We start from the raw sequence: 22,417 nt of genomic DNA, 5'->3' as shown, positions 1-22,417 counted from the left end.
GGCGTGTCATGATGGGGAAAAAGGTCGAGAACCACTGTATTAGACTAGCGGTACTCAACCAGTATGTCGCGACACACCAGTATGTCGCCAAGCACCAGCAGGTGTTTCGTGCACTTCCTGGTCTCCTGCTGCTCTTCTCTTCCTCTCCTTACTTCAGCGAGACGCACACAGTTCCGTGAACACTGCTGCTGTTCCTGCCCTTGCTATCAGCACTTTCAAGCCCAGAGTGGAACAGCAGCAGTATTAGCGAAGCCGGAACAGCAACATGGCCTTTTCTTTTTCCCACCCATCAGGGCACTTCAGCAATATTGTCAGCTTTTGAAATTTTTTATTTTAGGAAATTGTATTCAATTGAGAATCAAGTACATAATGAGCAAAGGTAATTTTTCCAAGGAATAGATCTTCCTCAGCTTTCGTTGCAAGACAAGTTGAACCTGGATGCTCCCATCTGCGAGATGGAAGTACGGGCGGTGGTTAAAAAAAAAAATCTAAATCTATGTAAATCCCCAGTACCTGATGGCTTCAGGCCTGAATTCTATAAAATTCTGGGTGAAAGAGTACTTTCACCTTTGAAAGAAATGCTTGCTGTGTCCTAATCATTTGGGCACTTGGAAGAAGGCCATAATTTAGCACCAGTGGTCTTGGTTTTGAATCCTGGCAAAGACCCTATATACCCAAACTCTAGGATATTAAAATCCTAGCAGTTATATTGGCCAGTAAATCCATTGTTCAATCTCTTGTCTCATTTGATCGAATTGGATTCATTCCTGGAAGTTCTAATTTGTTGAAGGCACTTTTAATACTGTCTGCTATAAAATGCAATGCGGTGATGGTTTGCTATTAAGCCTAGATGCTGAAAAGGCTTTTGACCTTGTGGAGTGGTGTTATATATGGTAGGTCTTACATCAGTTTAATTTTTGAGATCCTTTTGTACAGTGGGTAAAAGTTCTATATAATAAAACTACAGGCCAAATATTAGTGAATGGAGACATTTCTGGATCCTTTGAGTTAGGATGGAGGAACGAGACAAAGCTACCCCCTATCACCATTACTATATGTTCAAGCCATAGAATCATTAGCCATTAAGTTGAGCAATATAACTAGTTTTCAGGTTTATAGTTTGAGGAAACATATTAAGATTAGCATGTTTGCGGATGATATGCTCTTATTTATTTGTAATCCAGTGACTAGTCTAAATGACGTCATAGAAAATATTATACTTTCTCGGGATTGAAGATCAACTGATAAATCTGTATGCATGGTGAGAAATGTTATGACGTCAGTCTCTTATCTTTCAATCAGTGGCAAGGACCATTCCCTCTTAAATGGAATTTGGAGCCAATGAATTACTTGGAATATGACTTTCACATTTTTAGACATGTATCAATGGAATATAGTGGCTATATTAAATAATATAAAGGCAACATTATACAAATGGGCCTCGTTCTGATGTCTCTTATGGGATGATGTCCAGTGGTTAAAATGAAAATACTTCCAAAAATACTATACCATCTGCAAATAATTCCAGTCTGGGATAGAGACATAGATATACCTGTATATCGGTCTTGGGTATTTATTTTTATATGACGCAACAGGCATGCTACACTTAGCTTAAATACCTTAATGCATGAAAGAAAATTTGGAGGTTTATGTGTACCTGATAGACAAGTATATAATGCATGTTTCCTGCGCGATATGCAAGCCTGGGCTTCATTGCATACCAGATACGGTAGAGAAGGGTTAATGGAGGAATGGGTTGGCCACATAAAAATCTAATTTTAATACACTTTCCTAGAAATTTAGTTGGAGTGTTGCATGTCAATTCATATTGGACTGCAGCCTTCGTGAAAGTGTGGACATGGTGGCAAGTTCAGGATCACAAAGAGGTTAATGTTTCCCCCTTCCTACATTTAACCGGAAATCAATATTCCTGCTTGGTCTTGAAACATCTATATTTCATATAGGGGAAAAAGGGCTGTACTGCCTATACCAACTAGTTCACAATGATATGGGTCGTTGAGCTCTTTTCAGCAACCGGAAGACCAGTGGGATAAGTTTTCTAGAGTGACATGTACATTTTTGGAATGCTGTTTGGGGGTTTCAGTTCCTTGGGATGGCAAAATAATTTATTTAAACTTATTTGACAAAGGCATGGTGTTGCCTAGCGGGGGACAAAAGTTCTTGGCTATTTCCCTTATTTTGTTTAAGAAAGTGATTTTCTCTTGCTGGCATTATACGGAGATCTCTTCCTTTGGCGTATGGAAGACTACAATGCGTAATGCTGCATCTTTAGAACTATTGAGAAGATCCGAATTATCTGGCAAGAAAACATTACTGTTTGGGTTATTTTAACCTGTGGGTCAGAGTGCCAGAGATGCTCTAAGGTCATGTCTTTGGGGACCACGTAAGACATGTTCATTAGGAGAGCGTGATTATCTGGCAAGGGAAATAGGGCTGTAGATTGAGTACGAATGTGATATTGATGGATGGACTGCATGTTGAGGGAGTGGGTGTGAATTTTTGGGGACTTTAAATAAGAATGGTGAGATGTTATGACGTTAGTTGCTTATCTTTCAATCAGTTTTGTTTATGCAAGAGTTTGTTTATCTTGTCTCACAAAATAAAAATGATTTAAAACAAAAAAAATCATATCAATATGCCTGAAACAAATATTTATTAAAGGCTTTTATATACCGACTTTCTTGATACAAATCAAATCAACTCTGTTTACATCGAACTAAGCAGTAAATACAATTAACCAATCAACAAGAGATAATTAATTCAAGGAGCATAAAAGTTACATTATAACAAGGATGCCTTAACTGGGAGTAGGAAATAAAGAGAGGGTGAATGAAAATAAATAAATACTATATACAAAAGAGGGGGGCAAGGAGCCAACCTCTTAATAGTTACTATGCATGAAATGTGGATTATTTGTTTACATAAGTGAGTGATGGAAAAATACTAGATCAGGCAATGGGGTTTGTAGTGGGGAAGGCTTGGCTGAACAGCCATGTCTTTAGTTTCTTTTTGAAAGTTAGTAGACAGGTCTCCAGTCTGAGGTCCGGAGGCATGGCGTTCCAGATGGAAGGGCCTGCGGTAGAGAATGATAATTAAATTACTTAGATAATTTAAGGAAAAAAACAAACAATTCTAAAATAAACACCCATCTCCCAAAAATTAACTTAAAACTACATTAAAAAACTAGTAAAATAATATTAAATAACATAGCTCCAATCTCATTTCTAATGAAAATTCATTCTGAAGAGCAAGTGCACTGAAAACGAATGCTTTCTTCCTTGTCTCTATCAGCTTGCTCTGCTCCAGTGCTGGGATAGCCAATAACACTTGCTGAGAGGAGCTCACAGTATATGAAGGGGAGTAGTGGATCAGTATTAACGACAAATATTCAGGTCCCTTTTCTTAAAATTGAATTCTGTTGTTTGCTGGAAACAGTGTTGCTGTTCCAAAACTGGTATAGGGTCCTTAGAATTTTAATCCACCAGTAATCTAGCTGCCATCGTATGGTGAGTTGCAATAATCAGCAAGTTGATCTGGCAGCAATGCATGATAATTGTGGCACAATCTTTTTTTTTTTTTTTTTTTTCATCCATAGATGGACATACTTGGTCTAACCTGAACTGTCTGAAAAGTGAAATATAAAACTAATAAGTAAAACTTGACATAGGCACATAAACACAGCTCTAACCTCCTTTTGTTTCTCAAAAGATAGAGGAATTGATAAAAAATACTAATGATGGAATTGCCTCTTATCTTCAGTACCTAAAATTGAAGGATGAATAGTCCTGTCTGTGCTGCTTACTAATCCACAGAGCTTCATATATTTCTGGTTTCAATTTTAGCTTTTATAATGCAAGCCAGTCTGCCAGTTTAATCAAATAGATATTTGAAATTCACTACTGTTCTCCCTTGGTCTTCCTCTGGAGACATAGTTGAATATTGTCTACATAATTTTAATTTTTGAAAAACATTCCATCCATGCCATACTTCGTGGTGGGGTACAACGATACATGCATAAAATCATCTTATTTATTTGTTCTTATTCACAAATTTCCAAAAATACGTTCAATGCTGAGAACACAAAATATTTATAATAGAAAAAAAAATACAAACAAATATTACAAAACAAAATCAAAGATCTTTCTGTGCACAAAACTGAATAGTTGGAAACAATTGAATGAGGTGAGTCAATCTGACTAAACCACAAGCATAAACTAGAGCTTAAGCTTTAGATAAAGACATTGCCTGTGCTTCCTGGATAATGTGAAAAAATGATGCCCTGTGACCAAGCAGTGGATTCAAAATCTTGTTTGAAAAATCTTCCTGGATAACATGAAAAATGAAACACTCAATTCCAAAGCTGTCAGTTGAGACTAAAGGCCAAAGATAATTTTATTAAAATTAATTGATCATAAATCTTGACTTTATATTGTCTTAATCCTGTTTATAAAAATAAGCATAATACCAAGTTAGTTCTCATGTCTCTGCAGTCCATTGAGGGTTTGCTTGATGGTACTGAAATAAGCGATTTCATGGTAGTATTCTGGATCAGGTAATTCAGATTGGAGTTTTCACTCTGGAGCTGGTGGTGATCGGGGTACATTATGCAAGTGAAATAGACAGACCTTTTTTCAGAGAATTGAAAGTGTTAGGTTGATTATTTTTTCAGAGAAGCACTGTGCACTCTTCCTGTTTAGGGTCTCTGGTTTCCTTTGTAAACATGAAGAAAAGGGAAAGTAGAAAAGTTTCAACCTATATTTCAAATAAAGTTGTAAACATGGAGGTTGAAGTGTCAGTTGGCTTTTGGGTGTTGCAGTGTTACTCGTTGCCAGACTAAAGATGTAAGAGGTTTCATTGGAAGTCCTTGTTCATCCACAATAGAGAGCTTTAGGAAACTAAGCCAGGGGTGCTTAATTCTGGTCCTCGAGAGCCAATAACTGGTTTGGTTTTCAGGATATTCTTAATAAATATACATGAGACATATTTGCATACAACTGAGGCAGTGTGCTTGCAAATCTTTCTTATGCATATTCATTAGTGGTATCGTGAAAATCCAACTGATTGGTAGCCTTCAAGTACCAGAATTGTCCACCTCTAAACACGGCATTGTTGTGTCCAAATCTCATCTTCTGTACTTTGTACATTCCTTGGAGCTGCCCCTAGTACTTTGCTGGCAAACTAATTGGGTAATATTGATGGCTCAGTAAGAGGGCACCATTACTATCAAGGGGCACAATGGTTCTGAGTTTTCTTTTGAATGGTTTGTTAAACTAACTCCTCTATCCTCTTTTGTACATCCCATATCACTTTCATCAAGTGTTGAAATAATGTTCATGTTATGGCTAAATTACAAAATTTCCCTACAAAATGGCTAAATGGGGCTTACAAAAAATCTCTACTTTTGCTTCCTTAATTAATTTAACAGTGCATAACGTTTTAATGTGCTTCACTCAGGCTATGAGATTGCTAAGAGCCAAACATCTTTTCAGCTATAACACAGGAAAAATACACCCATTCAGAAAGGCTTTCCAGACAAGTAGTTTAAACATTAATGCATTGCTTGGCGTCCTGTTGAAACCTTCAAGTTCATAGCACAGATGCCCTCTCTGTCCTACCATACCTTTCACAAGATTTCCTCCGGTGGTAGCATGCCTTGAGCCTTGGAAGGGCATTTGTACGTGTCTGTGTGTGTGTGTTTTTGACAGGTTGACCTTGGTTGAATGCATAACAAGATCAGGAGGCAGTGGTATGCTCATAGGATGCCGTCCCTCAGAAAACTTTGGGAGCCTGCCATAGGTGCTTATGGTCTCTCATCTCTGGCAGTTTTATAATATTCATATGGTGGTGTTTGTATTCTTAACATTTCTTGGTATGTTTACTGGAAATAAAATAAGGTGCTTGTGCTTTAAAGGAGATAAAATCTTTATGGTGCCAATGACCTGTACATTGCTGTGTGTTCATTCCACTGCTGTTAATCTTTGGGTATTTGTAACTGTTAGAAATTGATTTGGGCTTTAGGAAGCAGTGACATCAGCTAAATTCAAAGCACAAGCTATTGATGATATCGAATTTTGAAGAGTGTGAGGGGAAGGGAGAGTAGACCTGTGCACAGGATTTTAGGGGTATGCAGCCAGAAAATGTTTCATTTTTGGAGGCTTTTATATTTTATTAGTAGTATGCGTTGTTTTAATGCTTAAAAAATATTTAGATAAGAAATTTAACGCATACTAAATGACATGAAAGAAACAGCCCTACAGGTTGTGATTTGAAATATTCTAATAGAAACCCATGATTACTTGTGGATTAGACTAAGCTAATTTCTTCAGCAGTTTAAAGACTGGGCACTCCATTATAAACAAGTCCCCATGTGTGTTACAGGAGAGAAAGCTCCTTTGTTTACGGGGCATAAAAAGACGTGAGACCTCATGTCCTAACTCCCACTGTACCTTTGGCAGTTTTTTCTGTTCTCTGTATAGCAGTTAAGTCTTTTGAATACTGAGCATTTTCTTCCATCTTTGTTTACTAGAACCAGAACTCTAAATGAAGGCAGCTTAAGTTTGCATCCTCTGATCATTGTATAATAAGGCTGACTCTTCATAATTCATAGAAGAGAGACTAGATAGGAATATATTTGATTAGATGGTGATGTATCGCACTTAGAACCCCTCTCACTTCACCCCTTGTGAAACCGTTTGTCAGCCAGTTGTTTCAAGATCCGTCACTATTTTGGCTTTCAGTAGGGCATCCTTTACCTTGCCCACCACTGATCTTAAAGTAACAGCTCTGTAGCTTCCCACTTCCTCCTCTGAAGTGATACTGCATCTGTTTTCCTCCAGACGTTTGGAACTACTTCTCTTCCAAACGCAAACTGAATAGAGAATCAGCATATCACTTGAAACAGGCGAGGGTCCAAGAGACTGAAGAAGGGTGGATGTGGTTATGCTCCACAATGTTGAGAACAAGGAGGAAAGGGGGAAAATCTCAAACCTGCTGCTTGATCAGCGGTGGGTAGCATAGAGAGCACTCCTAAAGGACACTGTACCTTGAAACCAGAGGTACAGGAGGTGGACTTAGCATTTAAAATTAAGATTTTAAAAAGCTTAGTCTTTTTACACCCTCAGATGTGAGGTTGATAGTTTTTGCTTTTTTTTTTTTTCCAGTTTAAAAAAATGTACCCCTAGATTTATCAAAATGTTAACACATTGATAACGCTCGCGTTAAGAAAAAGAGGAGTGTTTAGGGAAATTTTAGAATTACCGCTTTGCATCAGTAGTATTGCATGGTGCGGTAAACTTATCACACCCTGCAATAATTCCTATTTTCGCATCTTGCAGAGAGAGAGAAAGAGGCAGACTTATCTACAAGGCCCTCATAGTAGTGAAGTATTTATATCTCTCTAGGAGAGCCATCTAATAGGTCGAGGTGAGGTGGTGGTTTAGGGGCCAGTTTCTCATGTAGAGTAAGACACATGAACAGCACAGTACACCTCTGAAGATTTGACTTCATTTGGAGTGAGGAAAGTCTCTCTAGGGTACCATCAAGCTAGGGTGAGAGAACATAGTACAAAATTTCATCTTTGAGACTTTCCTCACTCCAGATGATGTCAAATCTTCACAGAGGTATAGTTGTATGTCTCACTCTGCATGAGAAACAGGCCCCTAAACCACCACCAACACTTCACCTCGACCTATTAGATGGCCCTTTTATAGAGATATAAATAGGTGCACACTGTGAGGGCCTCCAAAGAGGCTCCCTCTCTCTTCTCAAGCCCAGAAATGGCCAAAATGCAATTCTAAAAATTTATTTCGAATTGTGCTACGGCCATTTTGTGCATATCGCACAGCCTAATGCCTGGAAGAAAGGTGTAGTTATTTCCAGCTTTAAAACCGTGCGATAGCATGCGTTATGCTATCGCACGGAACAATGTTACCCCTCATTTTCCTAAATCCCACCCAAACTCCTCCCTGATCCCACCTCTTCCAAAAATTTGCATTTACGCCATGCGCTAGCGCTATTATTGCATATGTTTTGGCATTAATGCCATAATGCATTTTGATGAATGACCCAGTTAATTTTCTTTGTCCTTGTTAACTAGGACTGCCATACTTTTTTCCTGCCTGTTACATATGTAATATTTCTAAACTTCCCATATCATTCTGGCTGTTTAATTTTATATAAACTTGCTTTCATAAAGTAGGTGGAGAGGCATAACTACTAGGGATGTGAATCGTTTTCCATATCGTCTTAACGATAGAAATCGTGTGGCAGGGCAAGAAAATCGTCTTAGGCACGATTTTTCAGTTAAAAAATCGTTAAAAATCGTTTTTTCCGATTAGTGCGCACTAACTCGAGTTAGTGCGCACTAACTCGAGTTAGTGCGCACTAACTCGGAGTTAGTGCGCACTAACTGGGAGTTAGTGCGCACTAACTGAAAATGATACAATTTGACACTTTTCAGGTCAGTTAAGGTCAGTTTAGGAATGAATATGTATTCCTATTGGCTGCCCTCTTATTTATTCATGTTACCAAGTTTCCTACTGACAGTATATGGGGGATGGGAAATGGAAACAGTTGGTAGCTTGACAAAACAAGTAATGTGATCAGTCAATGTGACTAGAACTTGTGCCCTACCCTGATACCAGGGGTATTGTGATCTTCCTGCACACAGTGCCCTATCCCTATTAATACCAGGAGTGTTGTGATCTTCCTGCACACAGTGCCCTATCCCTAATACCAGGGGTGTTGTGATCTTCCTGCACACAGTGCCCTATTCCTGATACTGGGGGTGTTGTGATCTTCCTGCACACAGTGCCCTATTCCTGATACCGGGGGTGTTGTGATCTTCTTGCACACATCCCGATATCAGGGATAGGGCACTGCATGCAGGAAGATCACAACACTCCTGGTATTAATAGGGATAGGGCACTGCATGCAGGAAGATCACAACACTCCTGGTATTAATAGGGATAGGGCACTGCATGCAGGAAGATCACAACACCCCTGGTATCAGGGATAGGGCACTGTGTGCAGGAAGATCACAATACCCCGGAGGAGTGAGGGTCAGGCAGCTCCCCCCTGTCTGTGAAGCCAGCCTCTCACTAGTAATGCAGGGAGGGAGCTGTCTCAGACTTCACCATCCTCCCCCCCCCCTTACCCACACACCATTCACTAGCTGGGACATGGGGGAAGTCAGGAGTGAGGGTCAGGCAGCTCCCCCCTGTCTGTGAAGCCAGCCTCTCACTAGTAATGCAGGGAGGGAGCTGTCTCAGACTTCACCATCCTCCCCCCCCCCTCACCCACACACCATTCACTAGCTGGGACATGGGGGAAGTCAGGAGTGAGGGTCAGGCAGCTCCCCCCTGTCTGTGAAGCCAGCCTCTCACTAGTAATGCAGGGAGGGAGCTGTCTCAGACTTCACCATCCTCCCCCCCCCCCCCCCCTCACCCACACACCATTCACTAGCTGGGACATGGGGGAAGTCAGGAGTGAGGGTCAGGCAGCTCCCCCCTGTCTGCGAAGCCAGCCTCTCACTAGTAATGCAGGGAGGGAGCTGTCTCAGACTTCACCATCCTCCCCCCCCCTCACCCACACACCATTCACTAGCTGGGACATGGGGGAAGTCAGGAGTGAGGGTCAGGCAGCTCCCCCCTGTCTGTGAAGCCAGCCTCTCACTAGTAATGCAAGGAGGGAGCTGTCTCAGACTTCACCATCCTCCCCCCCCCTCACCCACACACCATTCACTAGCTGGGACATGGGGGAAGTCAGGAGTGAGGGTCAGGCAGCTCCCCCCTGTCTGTGAAGCCAGCCTCTCACTAGTAATGCAGGGAGGGAGCTGTCTCAGACTTCACCATCCTCCCCCCCCCCTCACCCACACACCATTCACTAGCTGGGACATGGGGGAAGTCAGGAGTGAGGGTCAGGCAGCTCCCCCCTGTCTGTGAAGCCAGCCTCTCACTAGTAATGCAGGGAGGGAGCTGTCTCAGACTTCACCATCCACCCCCCCCCCTCACCCACACACCATTCACTAGCTGGGACATGGGGGAAGTCAGGGGTGAGGGGCAGGCAGCTCCCCCCTGTCTGTGAAGCCAGCCTCTCACTAGTAATGCAGGGAGGGAGCTGTCTCAGACTTCACCATCCTCCCCCCCCCCTCACCCACACACCATTCACTAGCTGGGACATGGGGGAAGTCAGGAGTGAGGGTCAGGCAGCTCCCCCCTGTCTGTGAAGCCAGCCTCTCACTAGTAATGCAGGGAGGGAGCTGTCTCAGACTGGTATCAGGGTTAGGGCACTGTGTGCAGGAAGATCACAACACTCCTGGTATTAATAGGGATAGGGCACTGTAAGAGATGACTGTAGTAGATTGAATAAAGATCTGATGTTTCTGCTCTCCTCACACCAAACAAAAACAACACACAAGCAGAGAAGCCCTTCTTACAAAGCTGAGCTAGTGAGTTAAGTAGGAGGAAAAGTAAACATACTGGTGCCAGTGTGGCTACTTAAAAAATACACTTACCAACAATCAATTACATATATTTGAACTGTGTACAGTTCCAGCCAGGACCACCTTTCTAATATGCACAGTGATTGGCAAATTCAACATGCACTAGCATTTCAGGTGCCTGCTAACAAAAATAATAAACAAACAAGTTTTAGTCACGTGAGTGCTGATCATTACATTACTTTTTTTGTCAAGCTTCCAACTGTTTCCATTTCACATCCCCCCAACCATATTGGTAACATCAATAGATAAGAGCACAGCCAGCCAATAGGAATACATACATACATATTCATTCCTAAGTGACCTTTACTGACCTGGGAAGTGTGAACACTTTGTTTCATTTTCTGTTGGTGTTCGTTAGTTTCCAGTTCCATTTCCCATCCCCCCAACCATCACCTCAGTGGTAACCTTGGTAACATCAATAGATAAGAGGGCAGCCAGCCAAAAGGAACACATATTCATTCCTAACTGACCTTCAGTGACCTGGAAAGTGTTTATTTGTATCATTTTCAGTTAGTGCGCACTAAATCGAGTTAGTGCGCACTAACGGGGAGTTAGTGCGCACTAACTCGAGTTAGTGCGCACTAACACGATTTAACGATTTTTAACGATAAATCGTTAGAATTTCTATTGTATCGTGTTCTATAACGATTTAAGACGATATAAACATTATCGGACGATAATTTTAATCGTTGAAAAACGATTCACATCCCTAATAACTACAGTATAGAGAAACCTAGAATTGTACTGATGGCTGTATCTAAATTAGATCCTCAAATTAAACTTTTTATTTTTAAGTAATTTTGAGCAGAATGGGAGTGACAGAATTGGTTGTTTACTTAGCCAGATGGACTGGAAGACACTCTGCCTTACTCATAGTTGACCAAAATTGAGTGAGTTGGTTGTGCTGCTGTTTGAGGTTAAACTCCTACATTTCATCCCTCATACATTTACACTCATTCTTGGGTGTAACAGCTTGAGCTGTTGTAAAGGCATACAGAGTTGCTTCATTTGTAGCAGGTGAGTAATGTTATAAGTATTAAATGCCAGTAGTTAAATGCTGTAGAATTCACAAAATTTTGCCATGGAATGTGGCCATAGATTTTTATTGGCAGTGCACTTGGCCTGTGAGTAGTGTTTCCCCTTCCAAGACCTTTCACGAGCTTGAAATCATTGCAGCCTGAAGCGGACTCTTTTCATGATGGCCTGCTGTTGGCCTTGTTAACTTACAAATAGAAATGTGCCTCATTGTTATGTGGGCTTCCTGGCTAGCTTATTTTACAGAGGCAGATCGCTGGTGGGATCAACCTTTTAGGTTTGTTGATCAGTCTGGAATATTTACAAACTTAAGAAATTCTTTCAGATCCTTTGCTGTTGCAGAGTAGTATGGCATTCCTCTTTCTGCATACCTTTTGTTTATTTGGTGGGTGTGGTTTTTTGTTTTTTTTTACCATGTGCTTTGTTTACTGGCACATGTATAATCAAAACGAAAAAGCACATCAGTGTCCAGGTATTAGATTTAAAAGAGAAAAATGCATTTTAAAATATAGCCAGAAGTCAGGTAATGTTCACATTCCATGTGTGGATACTTGGCACTGTTTAGCCTTAAGAAATTTGTTGATAGGTTATTTTTAACATCAGATTTCTCTGAATGCCTTCCTTCCTTCCCTGCTGTTTCTCTTAATATCTAATATCTCTTAATATCTAATATCTCTTAATATCTCCGACTTAATATCATGGCGATATTAAGTCGGAGGTCCCGAAAGTTTAAAAAAGTAAAACATTTAAAAAAAAAAAACTTTAAATGGGGCCTGCGGCTGGCGGGTCAAAAACCGGATACTCAATTTTGCCGGCGTCCGGTTTCCGAACCTGTGGCTGTCAGCGGGCTTGAGAACAGACACCGGCAAAATTGAGCGTTGGCTGTCAAACCCGCTGACAGCCGCCGCTTCCGTCAAAAAAAGAGGCGCTAGGGATGCGCCGGCCCTAATGAAAATAAATTAAAATACTGAATCACACGCACAGGAGAGTGCCCGCTGTCCCGTGATTTTACTGTATCGGCCCGAATGAGAGCTGAAGCTTAGCAAAAAGGAGCATTATTTCAGCTGCGTTTTCCTTGCAAATGTTTAAAATTCCAACAGCAAAATTGTGTGTATTACGAGCCATCTCATTTGAGAGCATTTTTGGATTCCCACAACCTAAAGTTTTCCAATGCTGGTTTGGTATTATGTAATAATGGTGTGGTACCTACTCAGAAAGCCTTATTTTCTTTATTTGAAGTTATAATTCATTAAGATTAAGTAATGCTCCATTTCTCCTGCTCTCCTCTTTTATTTCTTCTATTACATACAAATGTAGCTTTATTCCATTTTCTTTTGTATATTATTATAACAATTTTTATTGCATACTACATTGTAAATTTCCTAACAAGTGGATACTTGTATAATTGTTAAAATCTCAAAAAAAAACCAAACCAAAAAGCACAGTAAGTTCAGTTGGTAATAAAAAAGAAAAAAAAAAAGAAAAATAATGCTTGCTTAATGCTGTTGCACGAAAAAAAGTGGTTATTTTCTGGTTATAAATAAGACCTGCATCCGAAGGCCATGCTGCAAATAAGTCTGAAAGATGTGTATATCTTTAATTGTATTATACCCTACTTCGAGCAATTGTTTGGAAAGGAGGGTAACAAATGCATAAATAAAAATAAATGGACAAAATACTCGAGGGAACAAAAAATTACTGGGAACATTGTACTCAAAGTGCATAAGGATAGTTCAATAACCCTCATTTAGGAAGGTACTGAGGAGAAAGAATGGGGTCATAAATCCATCAGTTGGGGGTCACAAGTGCCTCAAGTGACAGCACTCTTTAGGTGCCACAGCATTAGTCGTGGAAGTCAGCAAGGGGCCTGTAAATAAGCGCACACTCATATTCTGTGCAGTGGCACAGCCCTTGCATGAGTTTCTGTAGTTGCAGGATGCCCCGCGCAAGGAGGGATCAGGACTGCTGCAGGGCCTGATGTGATCTGCATGCGGCAGCAGCAGCTTGGGACCAGCCATGAAAGAAGAAGGGGAGGGGCTGTGTGTATGGCCAGCGGAGATTTTCACTGCCGCCCTCCCCTCACCAACCACTGAACCTAACCAAGAAAAAAATGTCGCCCCTGTCATCAGCCTGCTCTCTCTTCCCACTGTTATCATCCACCTTTTGCCCAGAGCCCAAAGGATAATTTTATCATTGATTCTGGCCAGTGAGATGTTTGGAAGAGGGGGCTATATTTGAAGAAAGGGATGAGAGGCAAAAGGGTTTGTTTTTTTTTTATATTGGATAAGGTAGGGAGAGATTACTTCTGGAGAGTGAGAGAGAAGGAATGACAGAAGATCAACTGAGGGATGTAAAAAGAAGAGATGTGAAAAAAGAGTTGGAGGGAGGAGATGAAGCTTAAGGTTTGAGAGAGAGAGGATGAGAGGGAGGAGGCAATGGGAGATGGCGTGAGAGGGAGCAGATGACAGAATCAACTGGGAGATGTGAAAAGGGCTGGAGGAGGTGAGAGAAGGGTTGGACTGGGGAGTGAGAGATACTGAGATTGAGAGAGGGGAGGAGGTTAAGAGAGAGGGCATTAGATGGAGTACAGGAAGGGTGAGAAGGAGTGATTGATGGAGGGGAACTGCATCCCTGCTAATTTGTTTGTCACCCTCTGGGCATACTTAGGAACTCCCCGGATTTAGCCTGGAGACTCCGGAATTCGGAATGAATTGCTGGGTCTCCAGGCCAACACCCAATAACTCCGGGTGCCCTGCTGCAGAAAGCCGGAAGAAAAAGGGTCTGGAGCAGTGCAAGATCTAGGAAGGAGGAGCGTCAGCACCTGTGCCTCAGGAAAATGACGTGAAAAGCGGGATGAGCAGGAGCGTTGCCCTCCCCTGCAGGAAACAAGAAACTACAGATGCAGGAGGGAGGAGCAACAACATCAGCCCCCACACTGAAAATAAAACAAGGGCAGAGCAGCTGGGCACTGCAGGAGGGAGGAGGAAGTGGAGCACATGTCCTGCGGGCCTGGAGAAAGAGGGAGGCTTCTGTGGCTAATAAGAATCGAGGTGAGAAGAGAGAAGGAGAGTGCATGTGTGTGTGGAAGTGGGAGAGAAGTGAGTGTGTGTGAGTGTATTCATTTATGGGCATATGTGGAAAAGGGAGAGGAGTGTGCATGTTATATGTATGGAAGAAGAAAAGTGTGTGTGGAAAACAGGAGTAAATGTATGTACGTGTGTGTGTGTGGAAGGAGAGAAGTGAGTATGTGTTTGGAAGACAGTGTGTGTAAAAGCGAGAGGGAGTGCATGTATGTGTGGAACAAGGAGAGGAAGTGAGTGTGGATATGTATGTGGACAGGGAGAGGGATGAATGAGTATGTGAGAATAAGCATGTATGTGAGTGAACATGAGTTTGTGCACATGTTGCTATTGCCTTCCCCCAACCCTCGACAATCTCAGGGTGACAGGAAATCAAAAGTTCCCAGGTAGGCCTCTGGGGTCATATGAATTTTCAAGTTCCAAAATGGGGTCACTTTGGATAAAAGTTCGGGAAGCCCTGTTTTTAGGGGTGGTTTTTTTTTTGTTTTTTTGTGAATTCACCATAATAAGCAATCTGGAAAATCCAGGGCAGTTTCTGGTTTGCTGCACTAGTCTATCCTATGCAAGCTCAATGGTTTGGTACAAGGCATGAGTGAAAGAAATAGTTCTCAAAACTTTCCTGTGGCTCTCTACTTACTGTGCAAACAAATCTCATTATGCCTAGCATAAGCTTTGATGGCATTCTGCAAATACTTAATCGTGTGAAAGAGAGAATGTAATTTTGGTTTCTGTTCGGGAGAAGACCTAAAAATACAATAACATAAACTGTCTGAGATGAAAATGTCCACATGTTTGGACAGTATCCTTCAGACATCACTTGTCAGTACTTTTTGGAAGGGGTTCAAGTTGCTGGATTAACTTGAGCAGTACATAAGATCATAAGAAATGCTACACTGGGTCAGACAAAGGTCCATCAAGTCCAGCATCCTGTCTCAACAGTGCCCAGTCCATGTCACAAGTACCCAGCAGATCCCAATAGCTCTCTTTAGTCTTATCGGTCTAATAATGTTTTATAGACACTTCCCTAGAGAAACTTGTACAAATCTTGTAAACCTGTGACAGTTGTCTTGACCATGTCCTTTGACAACAGTTCCCTAGTTTGATTGTGCACAGAGTAAGTGCTTTCTATTTATTTTAAATCTGTTGGGAGTGTCTCCTTATTTTATATTGACAGGGCAAATAACCATTGTTTATTTACCTGTTCTGTCTCACTTATGATTTATAAACTTAATATCCTGTCCTCTCTCAATTGTATCTTTTCCAAGCTGAAGAACCCTAACATATGCTGTCTCATTATACCGGCTCTTTTCATCCCTTCTATCACTTTTGTTGCCCTCCTCTGCGCTTTTTCTAGTTCTGCCTTTTTTTTGAGATGGGGCAACCAGAGCTGCACACAGTATTCAAGGTGCAGTTGCCCCATGGAGCGATACAGAGGCAACATGACATTTCTGTTCTATTCTCCATTCCTTTTCAGATCCTTCCCAACATTCTATTTGCTTTTCTGACCACCATATACTGAGCTGATGATATCAATGTTATAGTCCACAAGGACTTCAAGGTTCTTTTCCTGGGTGGGACACAATACAGAACCCAGCATTGAGTACTTGTAGTTTGGATTACTTTTTCCTTTGCACATCACTTTGCACTTTTCCACATTAAATTTGATCTTCCACTGATGTCGATTATATTCAAGATTGAATTGCACTGTGCTCAAAAGAATCGTATAACAGAGTTTGCACTGTCAAGATAAGAACGAGTCGTGTCAAAATTGTCTGTCCTTTTGGCACACTCACAGTTGGAATCTGGTAGACTCTTCCAGCCACTTGTTATCTCCGGGATAGCATCTTCAACACCCAGCCTTTGAGGGGACACTCTGTCCTGGTGGCTGATTCCTCCCAAACTCCTCTGGTACAAATTGTCCTCACCATGGATCTGTCCAGTTTGGGTTGGTGGAGGCACATATAGATGGGCTTTACACTTAAGGTTGCTAGTCTGCTCAGAAGGAGTTTTATCAGATAAACTTTCTTGAGCTAAGGGCAGTAAAGAATGCTCTGAAGACTTTAAGGTTTTGATTGGCCAATGAATTTGTCCTTATCCAAATAGCCATTCAGGTAGCTATGCTCTACTTTGTTAAACTGTGGGGAAACGGGCTTGTACCTCTTGTTACAGTCTCTGGATAGGGGAATAGCAGACCAAATATTCTGTGTGTGAAGTATATCCATGATAGCTCTGTTTGTATGTCAAGTCTCACAATGTTAGAGCCATGGTATCGACAAGTAGGGATGTGCATTTGTTTAAAACGAATGGCCTATCCGCAATGAATATACTATATTTGTTTGAATTGTTTGCCCCCAAAAATGTATGAGCATGTCCTGCGAATGAAACATAATGTCTCATTCATTTCATTCATTTAAATTTCCCCATTGAAAAGCATTGTATTATAAAGAGTCTGAGGCTGGGCAGGTCATGTGAGTTTCCATGGCAACCAACCCTGATACCTGTGACTCGTGAGGTCAGAGGAGAACTGGTATCTATCAAGGAAACCAGACTGACAAAGCAAGGGAACATATCCATCCTTATTGTATTCCTTGACTGTTTCAGCTTGCACTTGGATTCTCTCACTCATGGAGGATACATTCTGTATTGCTACAGTATTCTGTATCAACAGTGATTTGGTTCAAGATTAGAAATATTGCATCTGTTCTAACCCTGTTAGATGGTAGCTGCTCTCACACTCTGTTAATTTGCACAGGTTTTTACATTTTTTTTTTTTTAACATCTCACTTCTGTCACTGCCACTGACAGGAGGAAGGATAGTGTTTTCCATCATTCCCTTCTTCCCTCCTGGAGGGAAGGCACTGCAGGCTGCTTGCCTAGAAGTGGATCTTTTTCCAGTGATTTATTAAATTTTAAACCTGTTAACCAGTGTAGTACCAGCTCTGTAGCCGAACCTTGCCACAGTATCCCACATACGGGCTGATACAGTAAAGTGCGGAGTGCACTGTTAGCCTGCTTTTGGCCGTGCATTTTCAATGTGCTATTTTTACCTCTTATAAAGTAAGGGGTAGTAGCGCGTCGAAAATGTGCGGCCAACCCCCCCCCCCCCCCCCCCCCCCCCCCCCCCGGAAACTAATAGCGCCCACAACATGCAAATGCATGTTGATGGCCCTATTAGGTATTCCCGTGTAATACAGAAAGCAAAATGTGCAACCAAGCCGCACATTTTACTTTCATTTTACTGCTTTTCGGTACACTTTCCTGGCCAGCACCAGGAAAGTGTACAGAAAAGCAGAAAAAACAGCTTTTTTGTACACCCTCTGACTTAATATCATAGCAATATTAAGTCGGAGGCCCCAAAAGTGTGAGAGAAAATTTTTTTTAAATAAAATTTAAAATCTGCCCGCGGGTTGGAAGACAGACGCTCAATTTAGCCAGTGTCCGTTTTCTGAACCCGTGGCTGTCAGCAGGTTCAAGAACAGACGCCGGTACAATTGAGCGTCGGCTGTCAAACCCGCTGACAGCCACGGGTTCGAAAACGGATGCTGGCTAAATTGAGTGTCTGTCTTCCAACCCGCGGGCAGATTTAACACTTTTTTTAAAATTTTTTTTTTTTACTTTTGGGGCCTCCGACTTAATATAGCTATGATATTAAGTCGGAGGGTGTACAAAAAAGCAGCGGTGGCTGTCAGCAGGTTCGAGAACCGATGCCGGTAAAATTGAGCGTCGGCTGACAGCCGCCGTTTCTGTCAAAAAGGAGGTGCTAGAGACGCGCTAGTGTCCCTAGCGCCTCCTTTTATCGCAGGCCCTCATTTACATATTTTTACTTACTGAATCGCGCACCCAGGAGAGTGGCCTGGGCGTGCGTCGGGAGAGCGGGCGCTCGTCCGCTCTCCTGCGGGTTTCTCTGTATCAGCCCGATAGAGATGCTCCCTGCACGGGGACCATGGGACACTGGCAGTGGATGCCTTCACCCACTCCTGGAGTGCGGGCCTCCGATTCCACTAATAGGCAAGACTCTTGTGAAGCTACAGCAGGACCGAGGCTCCATGATCCTCATAGTCCCGCATTGGCCGCGTCAGGTCTGGTTTCCCATTCTCCACGACCTGTCTGTCCAGGACCCTATTCGCCTGGGCACCTCACCCGACCTAATTATGCAGGATCAGGGCAGGCTGTGCCACCCGAACCTCTGGTCGCTGTCCCTAACAGCCTAGATGTTGAAATGCTAATACTATGGCTCCTCAACCTTTCTGATAATGTCTTGCAGGTCCTAGTAGCTTCACGAAAGCCTTCCATGCAGAGATCATATCAGGCGAAATAGAAAAGGTTCTCATCTTGGTGCATGCTGGAGGGCCTTGATCCCTTCTCCTGTGCCACGCTGAGGCTTTTGGACTACCTCTGGTGCCTTTTGGAGTCTGGTTTACAGAAAACCTCAATCCGGGTACATCTGAGTGCTATTAGCGCCAACCACCGAGGGGTGGGCGATACCCCAGTCTCGGTGAAGCCCTTAGGTGCTTCATGAGAGGCTTACTTCAACTGAAGCCTCCATTATGTCCTCCTGTTGTGGCCTGGGACGTCAACATAGTGCTGGTATGGCTCATTTGGCCTCTGTTTGAGCCCCTGCACTCCTGCGAGTTCAAGCACCCCACTTGGAAAGTTCTCTTCCTCGTGGCGGTTACTTCTGCTCGCAGGGTCAGTGAGCTGCAGGCCCTAGTGACCTATCTGCCTTTTCACTAGGTTGTTCCATGACAGGGTGAGTGTGCAGTCACCCTAAATTCCTGCCTAAAGTAGTGACTGACTTCCATCTAAATCAGTCCATTTTTCCCGAAGCCACACTCACACCCAGGTGAGCGGGCTCTGCACACCTTGGACTGCAAACGTGCTCTCGCCTTTTATGTAGACCGCACCGCAGCCCACAGGCAGTCCACCCAACTTTGTCTTCCTTGACAGGAATAAACTGGGAGTTGCAGTGGGCAAGCAGACCTTCTCCAATAGGTTGGCGGATTGTATTGCTTTCTGGTACCAGCAAGCAAGCCTTCCACTCAAGGGATGAGTGAAAGTGTACTCATTGAGGGCCATGGCAGCGTCAGTGGCACACTTCTGGGCAGTCCTTATTGCCAAAATCTGCCTATGTGGAGCTCCCTCCACACATTCGCAGTCCATTACTTCCTGGACAAGGATGGTCGACAGGACAGTGTCTTTGGCCAATCTGTCCTCCATAATTTGTTTCCAGTATATCAACCCAACTCTTCCTACCTAGAGCCCAGTATGATGATCAGGCTGCCTCGTTGTTGCTAACAGCGCCTCTTTTCTGTCTGTTGCATGTTATTGGGTGCTTGTTGGCCCGGAGTGTTCCGGGGACAGCTATGCACCCATCTGTGAGGACCACCATCCTGCTTGTCCTGGGAGAAAGCAGAGTTGCTTACCTATAACAGGTGTTCTCTCAGGACAGCAAGATGTTAGCTCTCATGAAACCCACCCACCACCCCACGGAGTTGGGTTTGCTTATGTTTCTTATTTTATTTTTCGCTCGTGCTTTTTTGCTATAAAATGAGACTGAAGGGAACCCCGTGTGGCCAAGGGGTCGGAGGCATGCTGGGCATGCTCAGTGTGCCATTCAAAGTTCTAGAAACTTTGACAAAAGTGTTCCGTGCTGGGCTCCATCTGCTGATGGTCACCCATCTGTGAGGACTAACATCCTGCTGTCCTGGGAGAACACCTGTTATAGGCAAGCAACTCTGCTTTTTTATGCCATATGTATGACTGAAAACCCTGGAAACCTTGAGTAACAATTCCTAGAAATTGATTTAATGGTTACACCCTGGTTTTTCTGCTTTACAATTGAAATTCTGATGACCTTAAATGGACGACTCTAGCGCAATTATTTAGCCTTTCTACAAAATGCCATTCGCATAGCATAAACAGAAGCCCCCTGTGCCATCCCTCCCCCAAACCGTAAATCTGGAGTATTCAGCTGTTTACTTGTGTATGAAGGGGAGGGGCTGGTTCAGTTTTTTGTGGTTTTGCCACTCCTAGCTTATGGAATCTCTCCCCTAACTCATGATCTGTAAGAATTAGTGATCTAGTGATGTTGGTTGTATATTACATTCCTAAACATGCAGTAAGATATTTCCAACTGGCTGCTTTGTAGTGTTGTACCACCTATACCAAAAAGAAATAGAAAATCAGTGTCACTAATAGTGACCCGATCTAGCCCATCTCCTGATCCCCTCCCTGATGTAATTCAGCCTCTAGGAGCTGTGTGCAGGGGTGGGATGTGGGGTTGGGAGGGGCTGGAATCTTGCTACCCAAACTCATGCCTGGCAAACCTTTCCATCCTGGAGTGCTGGCACTGCAATCAGCCTTTCTCATGATGGATGAGATTGGCGCAGCCAGCCTGCAGATTTTGAAAGTGATTGCAGTGCCAGCATTTTGAGTTCTGAGCGCTGCACCAGGCAGAAGGTAGTATGCATGCTGAGGGGTGGGGGGAGGAGTTTGTTGACTTGCTATGCTATAAAAAAAAAAATTAAAAATTCAGATTGACTGAATATTCTTTTTTTTTTTTTTTTTATTTTGTTCCCATTACTTTCTCTTTGAGTGAAGGAATTGTGAAAATCACAAATTCTTGAGGATCCATAAATTGTATGTGAAATAAGACTAATCAAACTAATAGAATTGGAGCACTTAGGATGAAACTAATAAATGAAAAATTTACTTAGAAACTGAAATTTTTATCATAATCTACATCCACTCTATTTTGTTCTTAGCTGTGAAAAATATTAGTTAGTATGGAAATGTTAGAGCAAAGCACGCTTATGAAAAAAAAAAAATAGAAGCTGACCATGAGTCTAAAAAGTTTGCAGCTTTCTCAAAACTTTGATGTAAAGGAGCGGGGCTAACTCTGCCATGCTTTTGGATGCTTCAAAGTTAGCAAATCTGTACAAGGAAGGGGGTGCAGTTGGGGTGAGGATGTTTAATATTTCCCTGTTATAAATAACAGAAAAATATGGGGAGGGTCGGGAGCTGGGTTATCTACTTATTAGGCAGGGATAAAAATAGTGTGTGATAAGTGGTAGCTGCTTTACTTTAGAATATCAAAGGTAAAAATGTTTATGCATTATTTGCATGTGGTGATATTCTTTGGTATGGCAATGTAAATTTAAGAATGAAGAATTGATCTAAAATGTATTGAAAACACTGTTGAATGCTATTCTGCATTTGCACAAAGTCTGTGCATGGAAAACATCTGTAGAGAAATTACTTTTGGCATTCGACATAGTACTGATTGCATGCAATGTACCTAACGTGTGCGTGTGTGTGTGTATATAATTTTACTGTTGGCAGCAAAGAAATTGTCTTCACGCTTTTATGGCATAAATAGCTGTAACATGCTGCTCTGCTGGTATTTACTTGAAAGGTTTTGCTGGGAAGAGGGCTCCTCGATCTCTTCCACCTCGATACTTAATTTCCTAATAACGGCTTTGGATCTAATTAAGGCTTATGCTCATTTGACTTCCACAGGTGGAGTCCTTCATTTTGGACCAGGAGCACTTAGAAAACCCAATGTTGGAGACTGCTTCCAAACTGCTTTTGTCTGGCACTGCTGATGGGGCAGACTTGCGGACCGTTGACCCAGAAACTCAAGCTAGACTAGAAGCCTTGCTTGAAGCTGCAGGTATGTTCCTTCAGACTGTAACACATTTCCAGGCTCGTCGTTAAACAGCAGCAGTGCTTCCCTCCCCCGTAGAAAGAAAGCTGCCAGTACTCAAATGCAGGGCTGTCC

The 22,417-nt window shown here is 42.5% G+C and overlaps 1 protein-coding gene across 6 annotated transcripts in view; it reads left to right on the top strand.

The window, feature by feature from the left end:
- The window catches only part of ANKRD17 (ankyrin repeat domain 17), a 488,939-nt gene that overhangs the window by 90,734 nt on the left and 375,788 nt on the right, over nucleotides 1–22,417 (top strand). For all 6 annotated transcript variants that reach the window (XM_029598806.1, XM_029598799.1, XM_029598782.1 and 3 more), the window contains exon 2: nucleotides 22,156–22,309. In XM_029598806.1, the coding sequence (XP_029454666.1) occupies nucleotides 22,156–22,309 (154 nt within the window). The remainder of the gene's footprint in view (nucleotides 1–22,155; nucleotides 22,310–22,417) is intronic.

This window comes from Rhinatrema bivittatum, chromosome 1 (genome assembly GCF_901001135.1).
Source record: "Rhinatrema bivittatum chromosome 1, aRhiBiv1.1, whole genome shotgun sequence".
Taxonomy (NCBI): Eukaryota; Metazoa; Chordata; class Amphibia; order Gymnophiona; family Rhinatrematidae; genus Rhinatrema; species Rhinatrema bivittatum.
This window is presented reverse-complemented; position numbering and strand designations above follow the sequence as displayed.